This window comes from Giraffa tippelskirchi, chromosome 7 (genome assembly GCF_054371585.1).
Source record: "Giraffa tippelskirchi isolate mGirTip1 chromosome 7, T2T-mGirTip1v1.2.pri, whole genome shotgun sequence".
NCBI lineage: Eukaryota > Metazoa > Chordata > Mammalia > Artiodactyla > Giraffidae > Giraffa > Giraffa tippelskirchi.
In genome coordinates, this window is record NC_137281.1 from 128,124,803 (window position 1) to 128,142,478 (window position 17,676).

Consider the following 17,676-nt stretch of genomic DNA (forward strand, 5'->3'; position numbering starts at 1 on the left):
GTCCTTGCCTGGTCAGTGCTCTTGCATTGAAGAGCCATCTTGCCCTCTTATCTGGGAGACTTTTGAGCTCCAGTTGCAGTGAAGGCTTTGCCTGCAGTTCAAGACAGGAACTAGTAGACAAGGCATCTTTTGTAAGCCCCCTTTAAGCAACTCACCTCCTTCTCCTCTGGACAAGAGCTGTGGTGTCAAGGTGTAAAATGATAACCTGGTGATTTGTTCAGTGACTCTGGTGGTGGCCTTGGGACTGATGCTCTGAGGGGGTAGTAATTGCTCTGTCATGAAATTCTGGTTATTTGCAGTTCCAAACTTGGATGGCTTTGCTGGTAGCCACACCCTGTCATCAGCCAGGGAGTGTTAAACACAGGATTGATGGTGCTTTCAGTAAACCTAAGAAGCACTTCCTGGATAGACATGTGAGTTGAGGTAACAGTGATTATAATTTGAGAGTTATCTTTTAAGAAAGGGGTAGGAAGGAAGTTTTGTCAAAAATCTATCTTTCTGAGTTTCTTCACTCCCTTCCTTAAACACAGTGACTGGAGCATTTTTATGGACACATTGGAAAATGAAAAAGATGTATCTGCTTCAATCCACCCCTGGCCACTTGCTTGACTCAATTATTTTCTTTACTTAGCGTCATAATGAAAATGATTCAAATTCTGCAGCTCTGTCTTATAAACTCTTCGCTCTCCACGAGGGTAGAAATTCCACAGACCAACTTAAGGGCCAAGAAACCTAAGGGTTAAGTACATATAGATATAACTATAGATATGAAAAAGCGTAATTCAGGAAAGTAGAAGTGAGCCCACATATACAGGAACCTTAGAAATGGCTGGATTGATCCCACAGTCCCTCAAATTGGCTGAAACATCTGCCTCAGTGGTGTCAAGTTAGTTCCATAGTTGATGTCATTGGTTCTGATAGGGTGGAATGAGAGGATTTGGGCAGTTTCCTTTCAGGACAGCTTCCTTTCAGGACAGCTTGATCTGAAGTTCAACTTGTAAGATTCTACTGATTTCTATAAAATGTATATATTGGCTTATCTGACTTTTATCATAAATAATGACAGTGTAAAGACAAACAGCAGTTATCTAAAATAGATTTTCCCCTGGATGACACCCAGTTTTGCCATTATAGAAACTGACAAAAGAGGACAAATGAAATGTACCCAAGATTAATGCAGCAATAAAAGTCTGCCAGAAACATTCTAATTTACTTCTTAAAAGCCCAAATGTTTAAGTGATAACATGAAGGCAGAAGCATACATCTTTGCTCTGCGCCAAGACTGAGTCATCTGTGGAGTAATAAGGGCTGACACCAGTGACAAGGACTCACATCATGGAAAAACCTCTCCCTGCATCAGAATGTATTCACTTCCATACGATCCGAAGAAAATGAGACTGAAGGGGCAAAATGAGATTCAGCAGTGTGTATTTGTCAACCTTGTTGTATGTTCTTTGTGGCTTTGTCTTCTTCTGGAATCTCCATGTGTTTGGTTTTATTGCATAGGCTAGTATTTACTTTCTCTTCAGAGAGTGTGTGGCTTCCTCCTTGGCTAGTGGGAAACACCCGGTCCACCCGCCACATCTTTGCTTTGTAGCATGCTCTTTCTTCTTCTCCCAGAATGAGGTGGAGTCTGAAGCGGTTTGGGGGAATCATCTTCTGGTGTCCAGATGTTGCGAGCACTGGTTTTCCAAACTTTTAGACAAGAAGCAGAGTGCAAGCATGCAGAGTTGAGGCATATAACCTTTCAGATTTGCTTTTAATCTGTTCCCTGAAGCAATGAGGCAGAGCATGTTAATTTTAACCTTAGTAATTAATACCCCCTCCCCCTGCCCCCAACACAAACCTGTTCTTGGCCATAAACGTGACTGGTGTTGTCTTTTTTGCATGATGTCACTGATTAAATAGTTTTGTTTTTGTTTTAATGTATTCTTGCAGTACTATTAATCTTTTTTTCCCCAAAGATTCCCACACAGGGCCTCAGATTACTGGTTGTGGCACCACAAAACCAACTAAAGAAGAGGAACCCAGGGTCTAACGTTTCGCCACTGAGCTTTGCTAAAATGTTTGCCTTTAAAAAAAAAAAAAAATCAGATGCCTAGAATTATGCATACAAGTGGTGTTAACAGAACTCCACTCTTTGAAAATGCAAAGCCTTTAGTAACAGTTCCTTAGACACTCTGAAATCAGTGTTCTCAGGAAAAACTCCTGGGATGGTGCCCAAAAGATGCCTGTTAAGCAAACCTAAACTAAGGGAATAAACAGAAACATTCCCTGCCAATAACTTTGACACAATAGTGATAGCTATTTTATAACTGGCAATGGCTTGAACTTTTTCTCTTCTAAACTTGACAAGTATCAGACTGTCTCCTGCAGCAAAACTCTCAAATTGGTGTATTCAGCAAAAGTTCTGATACTTCTTAATTTCTTTTGGGAGTAGATCTAGACAATGTAGTTAAAATACACCGTTAGCAATGCGTAAGTAGAATTTTCCACATGTATTTTCATAGCCTTTGACACACACAATATGTATCCCCAGAGTAAGGAAATGGCTTGGATCTTTTAATTCGGGAAAGAAATTCTAAGTTAAATATTTTAAAATAATATGCAAATGTTTGATTTCCTCATTCCGCTTTTTGAAATCCCTAAATAAGAATGAGCTGCTTTTTGTAAAGTTTAGCTGCAATTGGATTGAGTTCTATCACATGAGCATCTAGAATTTGAAATATTAACAAAGCATCAAATTTTCCTGTAAGAAGCCAGCTTGAATTAAAAATGGAGACTGAGACTTCCCTGGCGGTCCAGTGGTTAAGACTTTGCCTTCCAGTGCAAGGGGTGTGGGTTCAATCCCTGGTTGGGGACCTAAGCTCCCACATGCCTTGCAGCCAAAAAACAAAAACATAAAACAAAAACAATATTGTAACAAATTCAATAAAGACTTCAAAAATGGTCCATATTAAAAAATAATCTTAAAGAAACGGAAAGACTGGCTTAGGAAGAAACAAGAGTGAAATTGCAAATCATGTCCATGTGGCTGAACTCCTAAGGGCCTGATGAGGCTGCAGAGTCCAACCTTGGATTGAGAAAACAGGTTTCTGGGTTTGATGAAAAAGAATGACATTGGAAGTATGGGTGTACTTAATGGTTCTGTTCAAAAGGAAGTCAGTTTCAGCAGCAGCCTTGATTCTAGACTCCAGGATAAAACGCTGAGCCTAGAAATAGGTGGAAGCACACAGTGGGAACAGCGAGAAGTGGTGGTGGACTGAATTTGAGGAGTAGTGTTAACTGTGAAAGGCATCAGAGGACTTAAAGCACACGAGTTCCTGAGGCCAATTAGGTGCCCGTGGAACTCAGCACACACAGCAGAGAACAGCAGTCATCTCTATCATTGAGTTCAGTCCTCAGTTTTTAACAGAAAACTGGGATCCCCATAAAATAACTGTACTTCAAACAGATGATGAAAAAAATGACAAAAAGAGCTGTGAATTCAGCAAATATAAAATAATTTGTATTTGATTAATGTTAATACCTTCTGCATACATATCAAAACCATTTGTCACACAGTGTTTCAACTACTAACCAGGCCTGGTGCACATAGGAATTCCCAGGTCCTTCCGCCACCCAGGGGCCCACAGCTCACAATGTAGGGATTATTGAATTATATTGCCTTTTGGGGCCTTCCAGCTCTGAAATGTTATTAACCTATGCTCATAATAATTTTAAAGCATTACTTGCATTCAGTGTATAAATTTAAGGAGAACAGAGAAGAATGCAATGTATCTTTGAACGATCTCCATTACCGTTTATTAGGATAAAGTTTCAGTGTTAAAAATTAAGCTTCAGTCTTCCGGACTGTTTGTTTATGGGGATCACTCCTCTCCTTGATAGTGAGGTGCAGTTCTTAACCTGACAGTGAACTGAGGAGATAGCTGGACCCATACCCCAAACCTTCCTCTTTGCACAGCCCCATTACTTGTCACATTAGAAGACAAAAGAGGTAGTTATACCTGTTTTTTAAGAGTCTAACTATCCTGAAAAGTCTTTTCCGGCCTCTTATTTCAATAACTAAAAATCAAGGCAAAGTCAATTTTGGTCAAAGGAAAGGGGGAAGAAATCTGATTTCCAGGCTTTCAAGAAAATACTTAAAAGAACAGAATCCAGCGCCAGGTATCGTATTTTCCCCTCCAAAAGTGTTGAAAGGAGTCTCATGAAAGATGCTTAGAGATGAAAAAGACATCATAAGGTTAGAGGAGGTCGCAGACGGCAGCTGGCCCTGAATGGTGTGACAGAGTTTATTACCAGATTATAAGACCCTCTGTACTCACACCATGCTGCTGCACTGCTGGAGCAAGATTATTTTTAGCTGTTTTTCCCATATTTCAACTAGACTTGCTCAGTATTTGTTATTTATTTTTAGTTCACTTGAATTTATAAATGTTCCAAATACTACACTACCCTATTGTCATATGGACTCATACATGTGTACGTACATATAGAAGTGTGCTGTGCTGTGCTTAGTTGCTCAGTCGTGTCCGAACCTTTGTGACCGCATGGACTGTAGCCCGCCAGGCTCCTCTGTCCATGGGGATTCTCCAGGCAAGAATACTGGAGTGAGTTGCCATGCCCTCCTCCAGGGGAATCTTCCCAACCCAGGGATTGAACCCAGGTCTCCCGCATTGCAGGCAGATATCTGCGCCACCAGGGAAGCCCATGAATACTGTACTGGGTAGCCTATCCCTCCTCCAGGGGATCTTCCCCACCTAGAATCAAACCGGGGTCTCCTGCATTGCAGGTGGATTCTTTACCAGCTGAGCCACCAGGGAAGCCCCACATGTAAGTGTACATACCTGAAATTTCTTGTAGCAATTCCTAAAAATATAAGGGATATAGACTCTATACTCTACACACTATTAAGTCTTTGCTTCAGTTTTTTCAAGAGCAAGGGTTACAGTGTTGCCCCCCTGGGCAATTATTAGAATGAATCCCCTCCTCCGAAACATGCTGTCCCGCCAACCCTCATTATTATGAAGTCACAAATTCAGGACCTCAATTCTGCTGGAACTTGCCAACTTCTAATCGACAGTGAGTTTTTTTTTCAAGTTGTGCTTAATTCTGCAGCATTTGAGATACTCTGGGGCAGCTTAAGTCTGAATGGAGCATGTGCTGTTGTCTGCCACGCAGCAGTCAGCCGCTGAGAACATTCAGAAGGCCCGCCTCTAGCTAGAGTTATTCTGGGGAGATTAACACAGTGTGAAAAGCTTCTCAGAAGCCTGCCTTCCCGGCTCTCCCCTCTCTACTTGTAGGAAAAGTACTTTTATTCGTTTATTTTCACCTGAATATCCATTCTTCCTCTATGTAACACCACTTCAGATGAATACTTTTGGTTGAAAAGAAAATGGAGCGACATGCACCCTCTGCCCTTGGCCACCTCATTCATCCACCGCTGTGCAGTCTGTGGTCTTACACTCTCTCTGTCCACGGCATTTATTCTTTCCTCTGCTAATTTATGGCAAACAAAGTCCCCCAGAACATGAAGTAACACCAAATTTGGCTTTGTGGTCACTATTAGCTCCAGCCTCCTTCCCAAAGGCCTCAGTCCCCTTTGGAGAAATGAGGCATTTGCCATGCACAACTTGGCTTTCATGTCAATGTGTGTCACCCCTGACTCTAAATCCATGGCCCTCTCTGCAAAGCAGAAGCTTAGTGGTAGACATTTTGCTTGTTGCTACAGCAGGTTCACTCCTAAGGGGACATTTCTGACTTTGGTGCCAGCTGTAGGAGTCTTTCTGATACAGACCCAGTGAGGCCTTAGGTAGAGAGTCCCTGGGAAAAAGCCCTGCTACGTCAGGTATAACTGATTTTTATTAGAGTGAAAGTCGCTCAGTCGTGTCCGACTCTTTGCAAACCCATGAACTATACATTCCATGGAATTCTTCAGGCCAGAATACTGGAGTGGGTAGCCTTTTCCTTCTCCAGGGGATCTTCCCAACCCAGGGATCGAACCCAGGTCTTCTGCATTGTGGGCAGATTCTTTACCAGCTGAGCCACAAGGGAAGCCCAAGAGGCAGAGACCAAATTCATGCCATATCCCCTGTGACCTCAGTCAAGCCAGAGGCATATGAAGAAATGGGTCTAGGTTTTTATGAATGAATCCCTATAAGTCCCAGCAAGTTAGGTAAACATCTAGTGGATTCCTTGGACACTGGCAGCCTCCACAAGGATGCTCGTCAGTGGGGAGCTAACATGAATTTTAAGAAAACTTTTGATGGAGAGAAGCAAATTGGCTTCATCTAATACTGGAATTCAACTGCTACCTGTGTGTGGTATTGTTCTCTGCCTCCAAGGATGGGGACTCTCTTAGCAGTGTTATCACACTCATGGTGATGGATTCAGTTATTGCCTGTAATCAGGTGGGGTGCTAAGGGTTCCATCAGCTCTGGGTGTATATCTCTCTGGGAAAGGCCTGCTTTTATGGTTTGGGGCTCACTCTAATTCTGGCTGTGAAGAGGAGCCCCCCTTTCCACTCTGGGCCCACCTGGCTAGCGCCATTCAGAGCACCCACCAGATATTCTGAAATGGTTGCAGAAGTACCAGGAAGCAAAGACGTCTAAGCTGGAAAGTCCCATCACTTGGGGCAGCCCTGAACAAGTCCGCCCAATTTTGTATAAATACTTAGACAGGCATGAAATGAATTTTCTGGATGTCTGGCTTTTCTTCCTATTGGCTTCTCTCTTCATTTTTGCTGCTGCTTCCTTTTTATTTTTTTTTTTTCCTTTTTCTGCTTTTTTTTTTTTCTTTTTCTCTTGCTAATTCAGATCCAACCAGGTAGCAATGCATTTTGCAGGGAGCCTTTTTAAAGAGCTTCTTCCTTAGTCTGTTTAGTGGAAATGCAAGCTGTTTCAGCCTGTTAGAATCCAAAAAATAAAAAACGTCCCCTTTGCATATTTTGAAGTTAGATGATAATCCCTTGCCTTTGATAGAATCTACCCAAATTAGAAATTTCTCAGGTTACAGATAGTAAAATTGGCAGCTCCCTTTTTTTCCTCCCTTTTTTGTTAATAAAGAAGTTTCTGGCCCTTCTGATTGTCCTTCTTTCACACACCAGGCTGCACTTCTGGCCACATGAAGCCAAACAGAAATATGGACAGCAGGGTTGTGAACGCCATTGCTCTCCGGCCTGGTTAATGCCAACTGACCATGAGCGGCCTCCCCACACCACTACTGTCTCAAACACACTTTTTGCAACACTCAGTCTTTTGGCTCTGGTCTTTATGTTTTTAAGTGGGGGTAAGAGAGCCTGCTGTTCACGTCTTTATGTGGATGCTGTCCCACCAGAAATGCAGTTTAACAGAAAGCAGAACTTCTCACACTGGGATGTCAAGTCTGCTGGCTAAAAAACACGGAAGGATTAATGCCAGCAAAGCAGTGCTAGTCCGGACTTGGGAGAGTAAATATCATACCTCATTGGAGGGGATAGAGCCCTGCATGGAACTTAATGGCTTCCCTGAAAAATGTTTAAAAATGCATGTGGCTCAATTCCATGTTAGCACTGCAGCAGTCAAAATAAACTGGACCTGTCAGGGGCCAGCACAGAGAGAAAGTTATGAATAGACTTATTTTGTAAAGCTGTCACTTTACACACCCAGAAAAACCAACCAAGGGTAACGTCGGCTCCCTCGGCGTTGATTTTGGTTAAATCCCTCCCTTGAATGACCTCAATTTAATTTGGCTAGTTATATGTTAGTTTTGTTGCTTTTTCCTGGTTTTCTGGAAAAGAAATTAAAAATGGGGGCTACACAGATGTTGCCCGCTGTGCGGAAGGGCTGCACATGCTGGAGAAAACTGTTCCCGGCTTACGGAGAGCACCCCACTGGCTTCTGAATGAAAGCCTTGTTACCTGGAAGTGTTCTCATGTAAAGTCTGGCATTAACCCGCAAAGCCAAGAGAGAGAATCGGCCTTTTCACACACGGCTGCCGTGTCCCATACCCTGAGGTCCCTGTTAGTCTCAGGCCCCTTGTTGCTCCTGCACCCCTTTCAGAGGTGACAGCTCCCCTGATTCCTGGTTGGTAGGACTAGTCCACTTCTGCTAGTTCAGCCCAGCCAAGATTGCCAACGATGAGTGGTCTGCCCTCCCCTTCCAGAAAGTCCACCCTAATGACATGGGTCATGTCTGGTTTTGTGTGGTCCCCCTTCCCCGCCCCACCAAAAATAAACTGGCCAGGACATGTCCTTGTCCATCTTGGCAGATCGCTACTTTGCCAGGCTGTCAATCCTCACCTGATTTTTGGGTCTACTGCTCCGAATCCTGATTTCTACAGTTAGAACTGAAAACAGATCCCAACCTACAGAGGTGAAGGTCACAGGTGTGGGCCTTATAGGTGTAGCCTCCTTAGAGAGCCCAACTCACCCAGAGGTACAGACAGCATCCTTTTTAACCACCCCAAAGGGAAGAGCCACCCCATGACCCCGGATGCAGCGATCAGATAGCCATCTCTCAGGGTTAAGAGGTACTGTGGGTTCTTCTGTGGCCCAGGCTAAAGGAGGGGGAATAACCTATTTCATTTTATTTTTTTTTTTCCAGTTCTCTCAGGCCAGGCACACCACAGCCCTTTGAAACGATCTGTATCCCTTACCCCACCCATGAATGTGCCAAACCAGCCTCTAGGACATGGATGGATGTCTCATGAGGACTTACGAGCTAGAGGACCCCAGTGCCTCCCATCCGATCATGCCCCCCTGTCTCCACAAAGCAGTGTAGCCTCTTCAGGAAGTGGTGGGAGTGAACACTTAGAAGATCAGACCACTGCTCGTAACACATTCCAAGAAGAAGGTAGTGGTATGAAAGGTGAGTGACGAAACGAGAAACCACCGGCAACAGAGCCCCTCCCTTGATTTGGAGTCAGAAGGGTGAGGAGAGAGGTAGTCAGCCAGGAGGAAGGAGCCCGCCCCTCCCCGGGCTGATGGGAGGCCCCTTCCTTGCCGAGCTCTGGGGTTGACCATGGCGGAAAGGGCTCGGATTCCCCTTCCAGGGCTGCTTGCCAAAACCTGGGAAGAGCAGGAGAGGTCAACGCCCTCCTTTTTCCTTTTTATTTTTTTCTGAATGCAGTGACTTGCAGACAATTAAATGAGTCACAGCTGGCGGCGATAGCATCTACTGTTTGCACATCCGTTCCTTGGTCTGCCCTGTCTGTACAGACGTTGATCTGCTCCAGCCTTCTACCTCACTGCTCTGGCCAGGGAACCATCAATAATTTAGCAAAACAAACCACAGGATCTTTTTTAAAAATCTCTCTTAGTGTAGAATCGTACTGGTGCTTCCTTTCCTCTCTCCCTTTCCCTTTGATATCCAGAGAAAACTGCAAACCCTTTTCTCTGCATCTGTTGAAGGGACGTGAAAAAAATAACACTGAGACTTGCTGACAGTGTTTTAAGGCTGATAACGGATTTGCATACAGGTGATAAAGGCCTTTTGTGCAGCATCAATAAATGTTCCTACATTGCCCTGTAAATCTCTCCTCTTCTAAAGATACTCATCAAGAGATAGAGATTTCCAAATTATCCATGGTTGGTTCAAAGAGGATTCGCACATTCTGTATTTTTAGATGCAAGTTGTTCAAGGGCTGGGAAGGCCTCAGGGGAAGATGCTCGTCAGAGACACACTAATAACAATTTTAGATGGAGAAACAAGAGCTAATCGTGCCCCTGGGACTATGATACTGACAGGAGGTTCCAAGAGCGCCCTTGTTGATGGCGTACACAATCCTGAGGTTGTGCTGTTTCTGATCTTTTCCTTGAGAAGGATTAGTGTTGACACAGGAGGCTGGGGACTGAGCCCTCTCCCCACCACAGAAGCGTGGCACAGAGAGATGCCCACTACTCGCCAGGTGCTGGTTGTAAGTGAGCCTGAGGCTGAAAATGGAGCTTGTCAACCAGGGGAAATGAACCTGATGTGAAGCCACTTTCCTGGAGCATCCGCCCCTCCCAGCTGCTCAGGCCAGCATCCTCTCATCCCAGCACCATCCGTGATGGATGCTGTGCAGAGTGTCCAGAATGGCTGGGACTCGTCTTGATGTTTTCGTCTCTCGGGTGATACAAATGGGTCATTCGAAGGTGTTTAACAGGCCTCAGAAGCAATGACCCTTTTTGGCAGGGAGGGGATGTGTGTCCTCTTTTATATCTCCTTCATAGTTTTTGGGGGAATGTGTCATAATTTTGGAGACCTCCCAAAACCTATTTTTGAGTTCTGTGCTCAAGCTGCTGGGCCCCAGGGCATGAGCAGCAGGGATGGCTCAGCCATGCTTGGACCAAGAAGGGTAGAACCAGTGTTTCTCTGGACTTGCTTCTTTCCGAGTGAAGTCTAGTGTCTGGACGAATGGTTTCCGAGACAGTGGATGTGAGGTTCTAACTGGTAACCATGGGAAGGAGGCCTGGCCTTCCTGTTGAAGGGCTTAGAGGGTCCTGTGGGAAGCCCTTGTTCTCCAGGACACTGGGTTCACCGTCTGCTTACAGGAGCTTCATTATCTTTTCTTGCTTTTTTCCTTTGACTATCTTTTCTTTGTTATCGCTCATTCTTTGTTTTTTATTCTGAAGCCCTCTGTATACTTTAGACATTCTCTCAGAGCAGGTGAAGGTTTGCCCATTGCATGCTGACTTTTGGAGATGAGAAAGCCACTACTCATTAGTAGTAGTGACAGTAGGCTTTTAAAGAGACATGAAGAAGAGAAAAATGGAATCGATGTCCTATCCCTGTTTAAGAGTGAGAGCCAAAATATTCCAAAGTTCAAGGAACATCCCATGTATCAGCTTCTTCGATTCCTTCCTTTAAAACTGGTGTGAATTGTCCCCTCAGAGCTTCTTTGATCAGAAGGTAATGCAGACAAGATTTTACATCCAAAATTTTCTTTATAGGCCCAAGACGTGTGGTCAGAAACATGCTGTTTGGTGACAGGACTAAACAGAGAACGCTCTTCTGTATATATCCACCTTCTCCTGACTTATTGAACTGTCCCTGTCCCAAAGAATTGCATGAGATTCAAAGTATAAAGTTCTTAACAAATTAAATAGAAACACCTATTTGAAGGAACATGATCAAGGATGAAACGTTCTATGTATGGAAAAAGCATATTTGCGGTTCAGCTGATAAGTCAAGCTGTAGAAGCATCCACCCCTGAAAACAGCGTCATCCCAGAGGGTCAGGATTAGTGATTGTGCCCCACGAATGCCCCTCCCCACCACACCTGGTGCCACCTTCCCTCGAAGGCCACCCCCCCGGGGACTCCTGCCACCACATGCTGCTCAGAATGGCCTCCCAGGAGAGCACAGAAGCAGCCTGTGACAAGCCTACCCTAAGAGTATGTCATTCAATTCCCCTGTCCCAGAGCAGACGCCGGGTTCAATTTCCAAATTAATTCATATTTTTCTGAGAAATGAAATCTGAAATCAAATGAAGTGCCTTTAAAGAGAGCCAGCTCTTCCTCTTGGATCCTTGTCTCTTCTTTCTGTGACCCGGCCCTTTGGCAGGAGTGCCGGCCTTTTAAAGCCCCGTTCTGGTCCATCTCAGGATGCCATCATCTGATTGCTATTTTCCTACTCTTTAAACGCCCAGCTTACGAGAACAACATGGAATCTGTAGTAGAATCTGGAGGAGTTCCAAATCTCCAGAGGATGCATGTCAGCCCTCACCCCACACCTTGGGGAAAGAACAAAAATTCCTGTAATTGAGCTTAATTTAGTGTGAAATCATCTTTCTTGCCAGCAGCTGTGCATACCTTGCTGAAACGCTGTGTTCATCCTAGCCTTCCTTTCGATCCAGACAGATGAGCCAGGTTTGGCTACACACTGTCCCTTAGGAATGTGCCTCTTGGGTCAGGAGTGGGAAATACAGCTCAGGGCCCAGCATTCCTGCCCTTTTTATTTTTCACAAACATCCATCTCTCTTTTTGTCTTGGTGTCAGCGTTCCTTGCCAGGGATTGTCACTAAGTTCTCTCACAAGTAGATCAGCTCCTGCTCTCAGAGGATTAACATCATCTGCCCGCTTTGCTTTGTTTTTCCTTTTATAGTGAACACCCATCCTGAAGGTTTAAGTCAGCTCCAAGGCACAGAGTGGATGTCCCTGGCAGTAGGGCTCTCAGACTAATATCTCAGGCTCAGGGGATCATGGGATCAGCTACTCAACTAGAAACTAATGAACAGAAGTGAAACTCTGAATGGGAATATGAAAGTTTCCCCTTTAACATGCCTCACAGAGGCTACTGGTTATACATGTTTGGACTGAATACGCTGATTGTGGTTTCTAAATTCAGTTCTCCTTATTCTTTGTGAAAATTTAATTGTGACTTACTTATCTCAGGGGAAAGATTCTTGATTCTAGGTTGATACTCAATTATGTTCTTCTCTTCCTCTGTATCACATGAATCTAACATGCTCTCTTACCCTTCCCTCACACAAAGCCTTCAGGTGGCCAAGAAGGGGGAAAAAAACCACGCCCTTCCAAGAAAACGAAATGGAGAATAGAATTTCATTGATGGAAGAAGCACATGTGCCCCTCCTATTAGCATCATATCTTTAGAAATTTTGTGTAAACCCAGCACCTAGAGACTTCGAAGTCCAGGGCTGTTGCTGAGTGATGTGACTGTTCAATGGAAGCAGAGACAAGAAAGGCTGGTTAACAGGTTTCATTTTTGTCCTCATCAAGTCAGCTGCCTTTCTTAAGCACTTGCTGAGAGAGGCTTTGGACTAGTTACTGGGGAGACAGAGGTGAAGGAGATGGTTCCTGCCTCAAGGGACTCGCTATAATGTGAGGGGCCCAATGCATGTGCACAGCTGTGAAAATATTTTGTCTCAGAGGCTCGCCCTAGATTGAGGCAGGCAGCAAGAAGGGCCCTGATTCAAGTGGAGGGGAGTCGAGGAAAGTTCCTGGAGGGGGAGAGGCCTGGAGCCTCAGCTTGGAGCAGGATTACAGATTAGCCAAATATATAAGTAGAGGGAAGGGCATTCTGTGCGAAGGGAACAGTATGCCTGAAAGCATGGTTATGAGACAGCCTGACCAAGCGCATCATCTGATGGCTTGAGGGCACGTGGGAACACAGTCTTGGGAGAGGGAAAAGCCAGATGCTAGGCTTTGCAAAAGATTGGAGCTTTTATCCTGACATTGAAGGAGTGTAGCAGCAGAAATGACCTGCTTAGATTTACACGTTAGAAATAGGACCTGAAAGGAAGAGTGGGAGTTGTGTCAAGGTAGAGGACGGGGAGGGAATTCTGGATTTGGGGGCCAACTGAGAGGTGGGGGGTGTTTCTGTAACCAAGGAGAAAAATGAATTTGGCCCAAGCCCAGCAAAGGAGACAAAAGGAGTGTGTTCATGGGGTCGTCCATAAGATAGACTTGAGAGAGCTCTGAATTGAATGGAGCTGATTGAATGTAGACGGGTAGATAGAGCAGGAGGAATTGAGGACGATGCTCAGCTTTTTGCCTGGGACATCTGGGTAGCCCATGGTATCATCGTTAGCAAATAGTTAATAGGAAAAGAAACAGACTGAGGGGATGGAGTGGAGCAGGCTGAGATGGGCACCTGTAGAAGAGTCCAGTGGAGGCGCGCCAGCCAGGGCCACACTGCACCGTGCTCTCCCCTGGCCCAGTCTCCCCAAGACCCCTCGCTCCTCTCCTCCCCTGCACAGTTTAAGCATTCTGCCTCCCTGTGTGTAGTTCATCTGGGGGATTCACTAGGCTTCTGGCTAGTGAAGTAGATTTAGGACTTCTGGCTAAGTCCCTTAGATTTAGGCTTCTAATGGACTTCCCTAGTGGTTCAGTAGTTAAGGCTCTGCACTTCCAGTCCAGTGGGGTGCAGATTTGATCCATGGTCAGGGAACTAAGGTCCCATATGCCATTGGGTGCAGCCAAAAAGAAAGATTTAGGCTCCCTAGAAGCTCCAAGATTTTCTCATCGAAGTTGTCAGTGTGAGAGAGGGGTAGAGGTGGGGGGTGGGGTCTGCTTCTCTTGATGTGAGCTTCAGCCTCACCATTATAAATTAACATTGGCTGGTATACTTAGGAGGCGTGGCATTTTGTTAGTATAAAAATATAGGGGTAATTGAAACTTACATTGCTTGTATATAGACAGACATGATAAAGGTAAAATAGAAAGCTTTGGTTCCAGTAACCTTGATAGAAACATAGCGGTTAAGAGTGGAGGGGACCAGTGACTCTGAAAATAGGCTCAGTTTTTCTTTCCTAAAGAATCTTTCTTCAATGAAACTTATATAATATTTTTTTTTTCCATAGCAAAGGAAATACATTGCCTATTCTGAAATAGCTCGTTGGGGGTTTTGAGTTATTTTTGAAATGTAGACCTTTGAACTTCTGCCTGTCTTAGAAAGAGATTAGAAAAATATATATACTGAGAAGTGTGATTTTCATAAGACAAAGGAACCCATCAGAAACCTTTGTGAGAAAGGTTGTGAATCCAGTTTCTGAGGGTCATAAGGGTGTGAGTGACAGAGAGGGAGTGACATAGCCCCGTGTGTGGCTGGGACACTTTTCAGCATGGCTGTCATGGGAACAAGTTACTATTTTCTGAAAGCTGACTGTCTAGACGCTGTCTTGAATTCATCTAACTTAAAGGCCAGGATTTAGTAAATTCACTGCACTTTCTTTATTCCCAAATGCCAGCATACAACCTTTGTGGTTAGGTCCTAATGGGCTCACTCTTGTGCTCCCTCTTCTCAGATAGGCTGAGAAGCCCTGGTGTCTTTGAAAAGCAAATCCCCAGGATTCCCCCAAGTTCTAACAGTCATGAGACTACCACTATTCCTTACCAAATGTGTATCTTCTGCTGAAGTACTTCAAGCACAGCTTTCAAGGTGGAACCCAGCCGCTACTGATGCAAAGCAGGCTGAGAGTAGAACACCACTTAGGAATGTTATAGCCAATGGAAGCTGCAAAAAATTTATTCCCTCTCTTTGTACCTAACCCTTCGAAGTGGTTATTTTACCCAAATTCAGCTATCTTTGTGCCTTCCAAGACCCACGCATGCTCCCCACCAGCATGGAAGCCAGAAGCCACCATGAACATGTCCAGGATGGTGTAGCCCCCTCTCAGCTTCACAGGGACCAGAGACAAAGGAGGCTTCTTTCTTTTGCTCAGAGCCTGGAACAGAATATGGCTTCCCCCGTGACCCAAACAGTAAAGAATCTGCATGCAATGCAAGAGATCCAGGTTCAATCCCTGGGTCAGAAAGATCCATGGAGAAGGGAATGGCTACCCACTCCAGTATTCTTGCTTGGAGATTCCCATGGACAGAGGAGCCTGGTTGGCTACAGTCCATGGGGTCGCAAAGAGTCAGACACGACTAAGTGACTAACAATCCTACTACTACTGGAACAGAGTAGGGTTGTTCATTCTGCTCTAGTCAAAAATACATATGGGCTCTAATTATCTTGCTGGTGCTGCTAGATTTCTGTTCTTCATTTTTGAAAGACGTGTTTTCCTTCTGACTTCAACACTGAAGAATTAGTCCCTTTTTCCTCCTAAGTTGGTTCTTCTCTCCCTCAAAGACCAAGGGTGCAGTCAGGTCTTGGAGAGAAGGAGGGAGCTGTTTGAGATTAGCCTGGCTTTCTGTAGCGAATAGGAGCTGCTCTTCCATTGCAGTTTCCAGGACCACCATAGTGAAGCTTCTTATGGAAAATGAGGTTGTAATGGTTCATGGTTCTCCTCCCCAGGGATGCCTTACTCCCTGCCCTTTATATCACTCCGCATAGTGGGCTCTTCTGCAGAATCACTTCCATCTTTCTCTCTTGCTGGGCCTCCTTGTTTGTTGGATAGGTACTGCACCAGCCTATTGACTTGAATAGTATTCCAGCAGGAGGCATTTGAGCAAAGCAGCCCAAGTTTTAATCAGAGCCCAGATTCTGTATAAGCTGTTGTGTGCACCACAAAGCCTCTCTGTGGCTGATTTATACAAACTCTAAAAGGTAAATAGAAATCAGTGTAATTGGAAACTTGATCCCATTGGTGAAGATCAAGAGGTAGAGAGAGCGTATGAAAGATGGGTGAAGTACTACTATCAAAAATGGCCCTGAGAAGATAAACCACTATGGACTGCAGCAACATCTAGAGGGGCTTCATAAAGATGGACCCTGTGGCAACGTGGTCTGCAAATGGATGGCGCCATTTTCTCCCAGAAACCTCCTTCCCTTTGCCCTTCTCTTGTCAGTTTCCTTCACGGGCTTCTCTTCCCACACCTTCCTCTAAAGGTCCAGCGGTTCCAGAGCTTCACCTGGGCTTTCCCTCCTTCCCTGAGGGTCTCACCCATTTCTGTGTCTGAAACAACTACCATGTGCTACTGATGCGGGAAGTGGCTCCCAGCTCAGCCTCCTCTTAAGAGATCTTGATCAGTTGTCTTCTCCATCTGGATGGCTCATAGATGATGACACTCAGCTGACCTAGAGTGGCATTCACCGTCTCTCTCCTCTCACCCCAGACCAGCTGCTCCCCTGTACTTTCCCACCAAACCTGACTCAAGAACTGTCTTAGGCTCCTTTCTCTCCCTCACTCCCTGTTCTTCCTTGATATTCAAGGGCTGTAGATTTACATCTTTTCCTTCCCCACTGCCCTCCCCAGCCATCTTGGAGGGCTTGAATTTATCCCCTGACCTCCACTCCCACATTCTCCAGCCCTGCCTTGACATCAACAGCCTTCCCTGATCTCACATATGCATCTTATTCTGCCTCTATTGCTCAGATTTCAGCAGTTCCTCCATCACCCAAGCATAGATCAACTTTCCTAGTTTCGGCGTTACAAATCCCAGTCATCTGGCTCCTGCCTGTTTGTTCCTCCTGGTATCTAAGCTCTTCTCTAGCATTCACCCAAGCCTTTGCTTGGCCTGGAATGCTCTCTTGGATCTCAGCTTCACTTATGCACTACTCCTGCTTCCTGAGACAGCTTCCTCATTATGGTCTGCCCAGTGAGTCCAGGACTAATGCTACTGTGAAGCTACCCCTCACTCCCCAAGGCCAACCCAAATGCCCGTCATTCTGTGCCCATCCCCTAGAACTTTGAGTAGAGTTAGCACTTGTCCTGCAACTTTTATACTTTTTTTTTTTTTTTGCAAGTTAGCCTTTCTTTTTGGATTAAAAACTCCTTGATGGCAGGGACATGCCTGGCCCCTATAACAAGCATTTAGTAAATGTTGAATGAGCAGATATCAGGATGCCCACACTTGGCAAGGAAGTCAGCATGTAGTAAAAGCATCTTTATCTGTCTCACACTGCATAAGAGAATTGGCTTGTCCATTGGCTTGTCCATCAGAAACAGCCCAGATGAAGCTAAACGACTGTGTGCCAGCCAGAGGCAGGAGCCCAGGAGGCATGCATGCTTTCAATCACGTATCCACTGCTCCAGGAAACACCCCTGTTTGTCCATGTCTTCCAACCATAGCCACAGCTTTGCAGAATAAGAAAAGAAGGTCTAGGGTTAAGTTAGCTGGTTCTCAGCTTTGCATCCAACCATGTAGCATCGGGACCATGGGAAAGGACCTGAGCTTTTAGTTAGAGTTTGTCCCTGGCTGACATCTTACGGAATCTAGCCTCCCAAGTCATTGGAATTCCTGGCTTCAGAGGAGTGAAATGGTCAAGGCACTCAGTTCTCTGATTTGTTTCTCTCTTAATGGAGTTTTGTTTTA

At 45.0% G+C, this 17,676-nt stretch overlaps 1 protein-coding gene across 25 annotated transcripts in view; it reads left to right on the forward strand.

The window, feature by feature from the left end:
• Nucleotides 1–17,676, forward strand: part of SAMD4A (sterile alpha motif domain containing 4A) — a 223,253-nt gene that overhangs the window by 162,213 nt on the left and 43,364 nt on the right. For 19 of the 25 annotated variants that reach the window (XR_014059327.1, XR_014059328.1, XM_081509425.1 and 16 more), the window contains one exon: nucleotides 8,583–8,846. The exons of the other annotated variants lie outside the window; for them this stretch is intronic. Coding sequence is in view for 17 of the 19 variants with exons in the window: in XM_081509425.1 (XP_081365551.1) it covers nucleotides 8,583–8,846 (264 nt within the window). In the remaining 2 variants the exon portion in view is untranslated. The remainder of the gene's footprint in view (nucleotides 1–8,582; nucleotides 8,847–17,676) is intronic. 25 annotated transcript variants of the gene reach the window in all.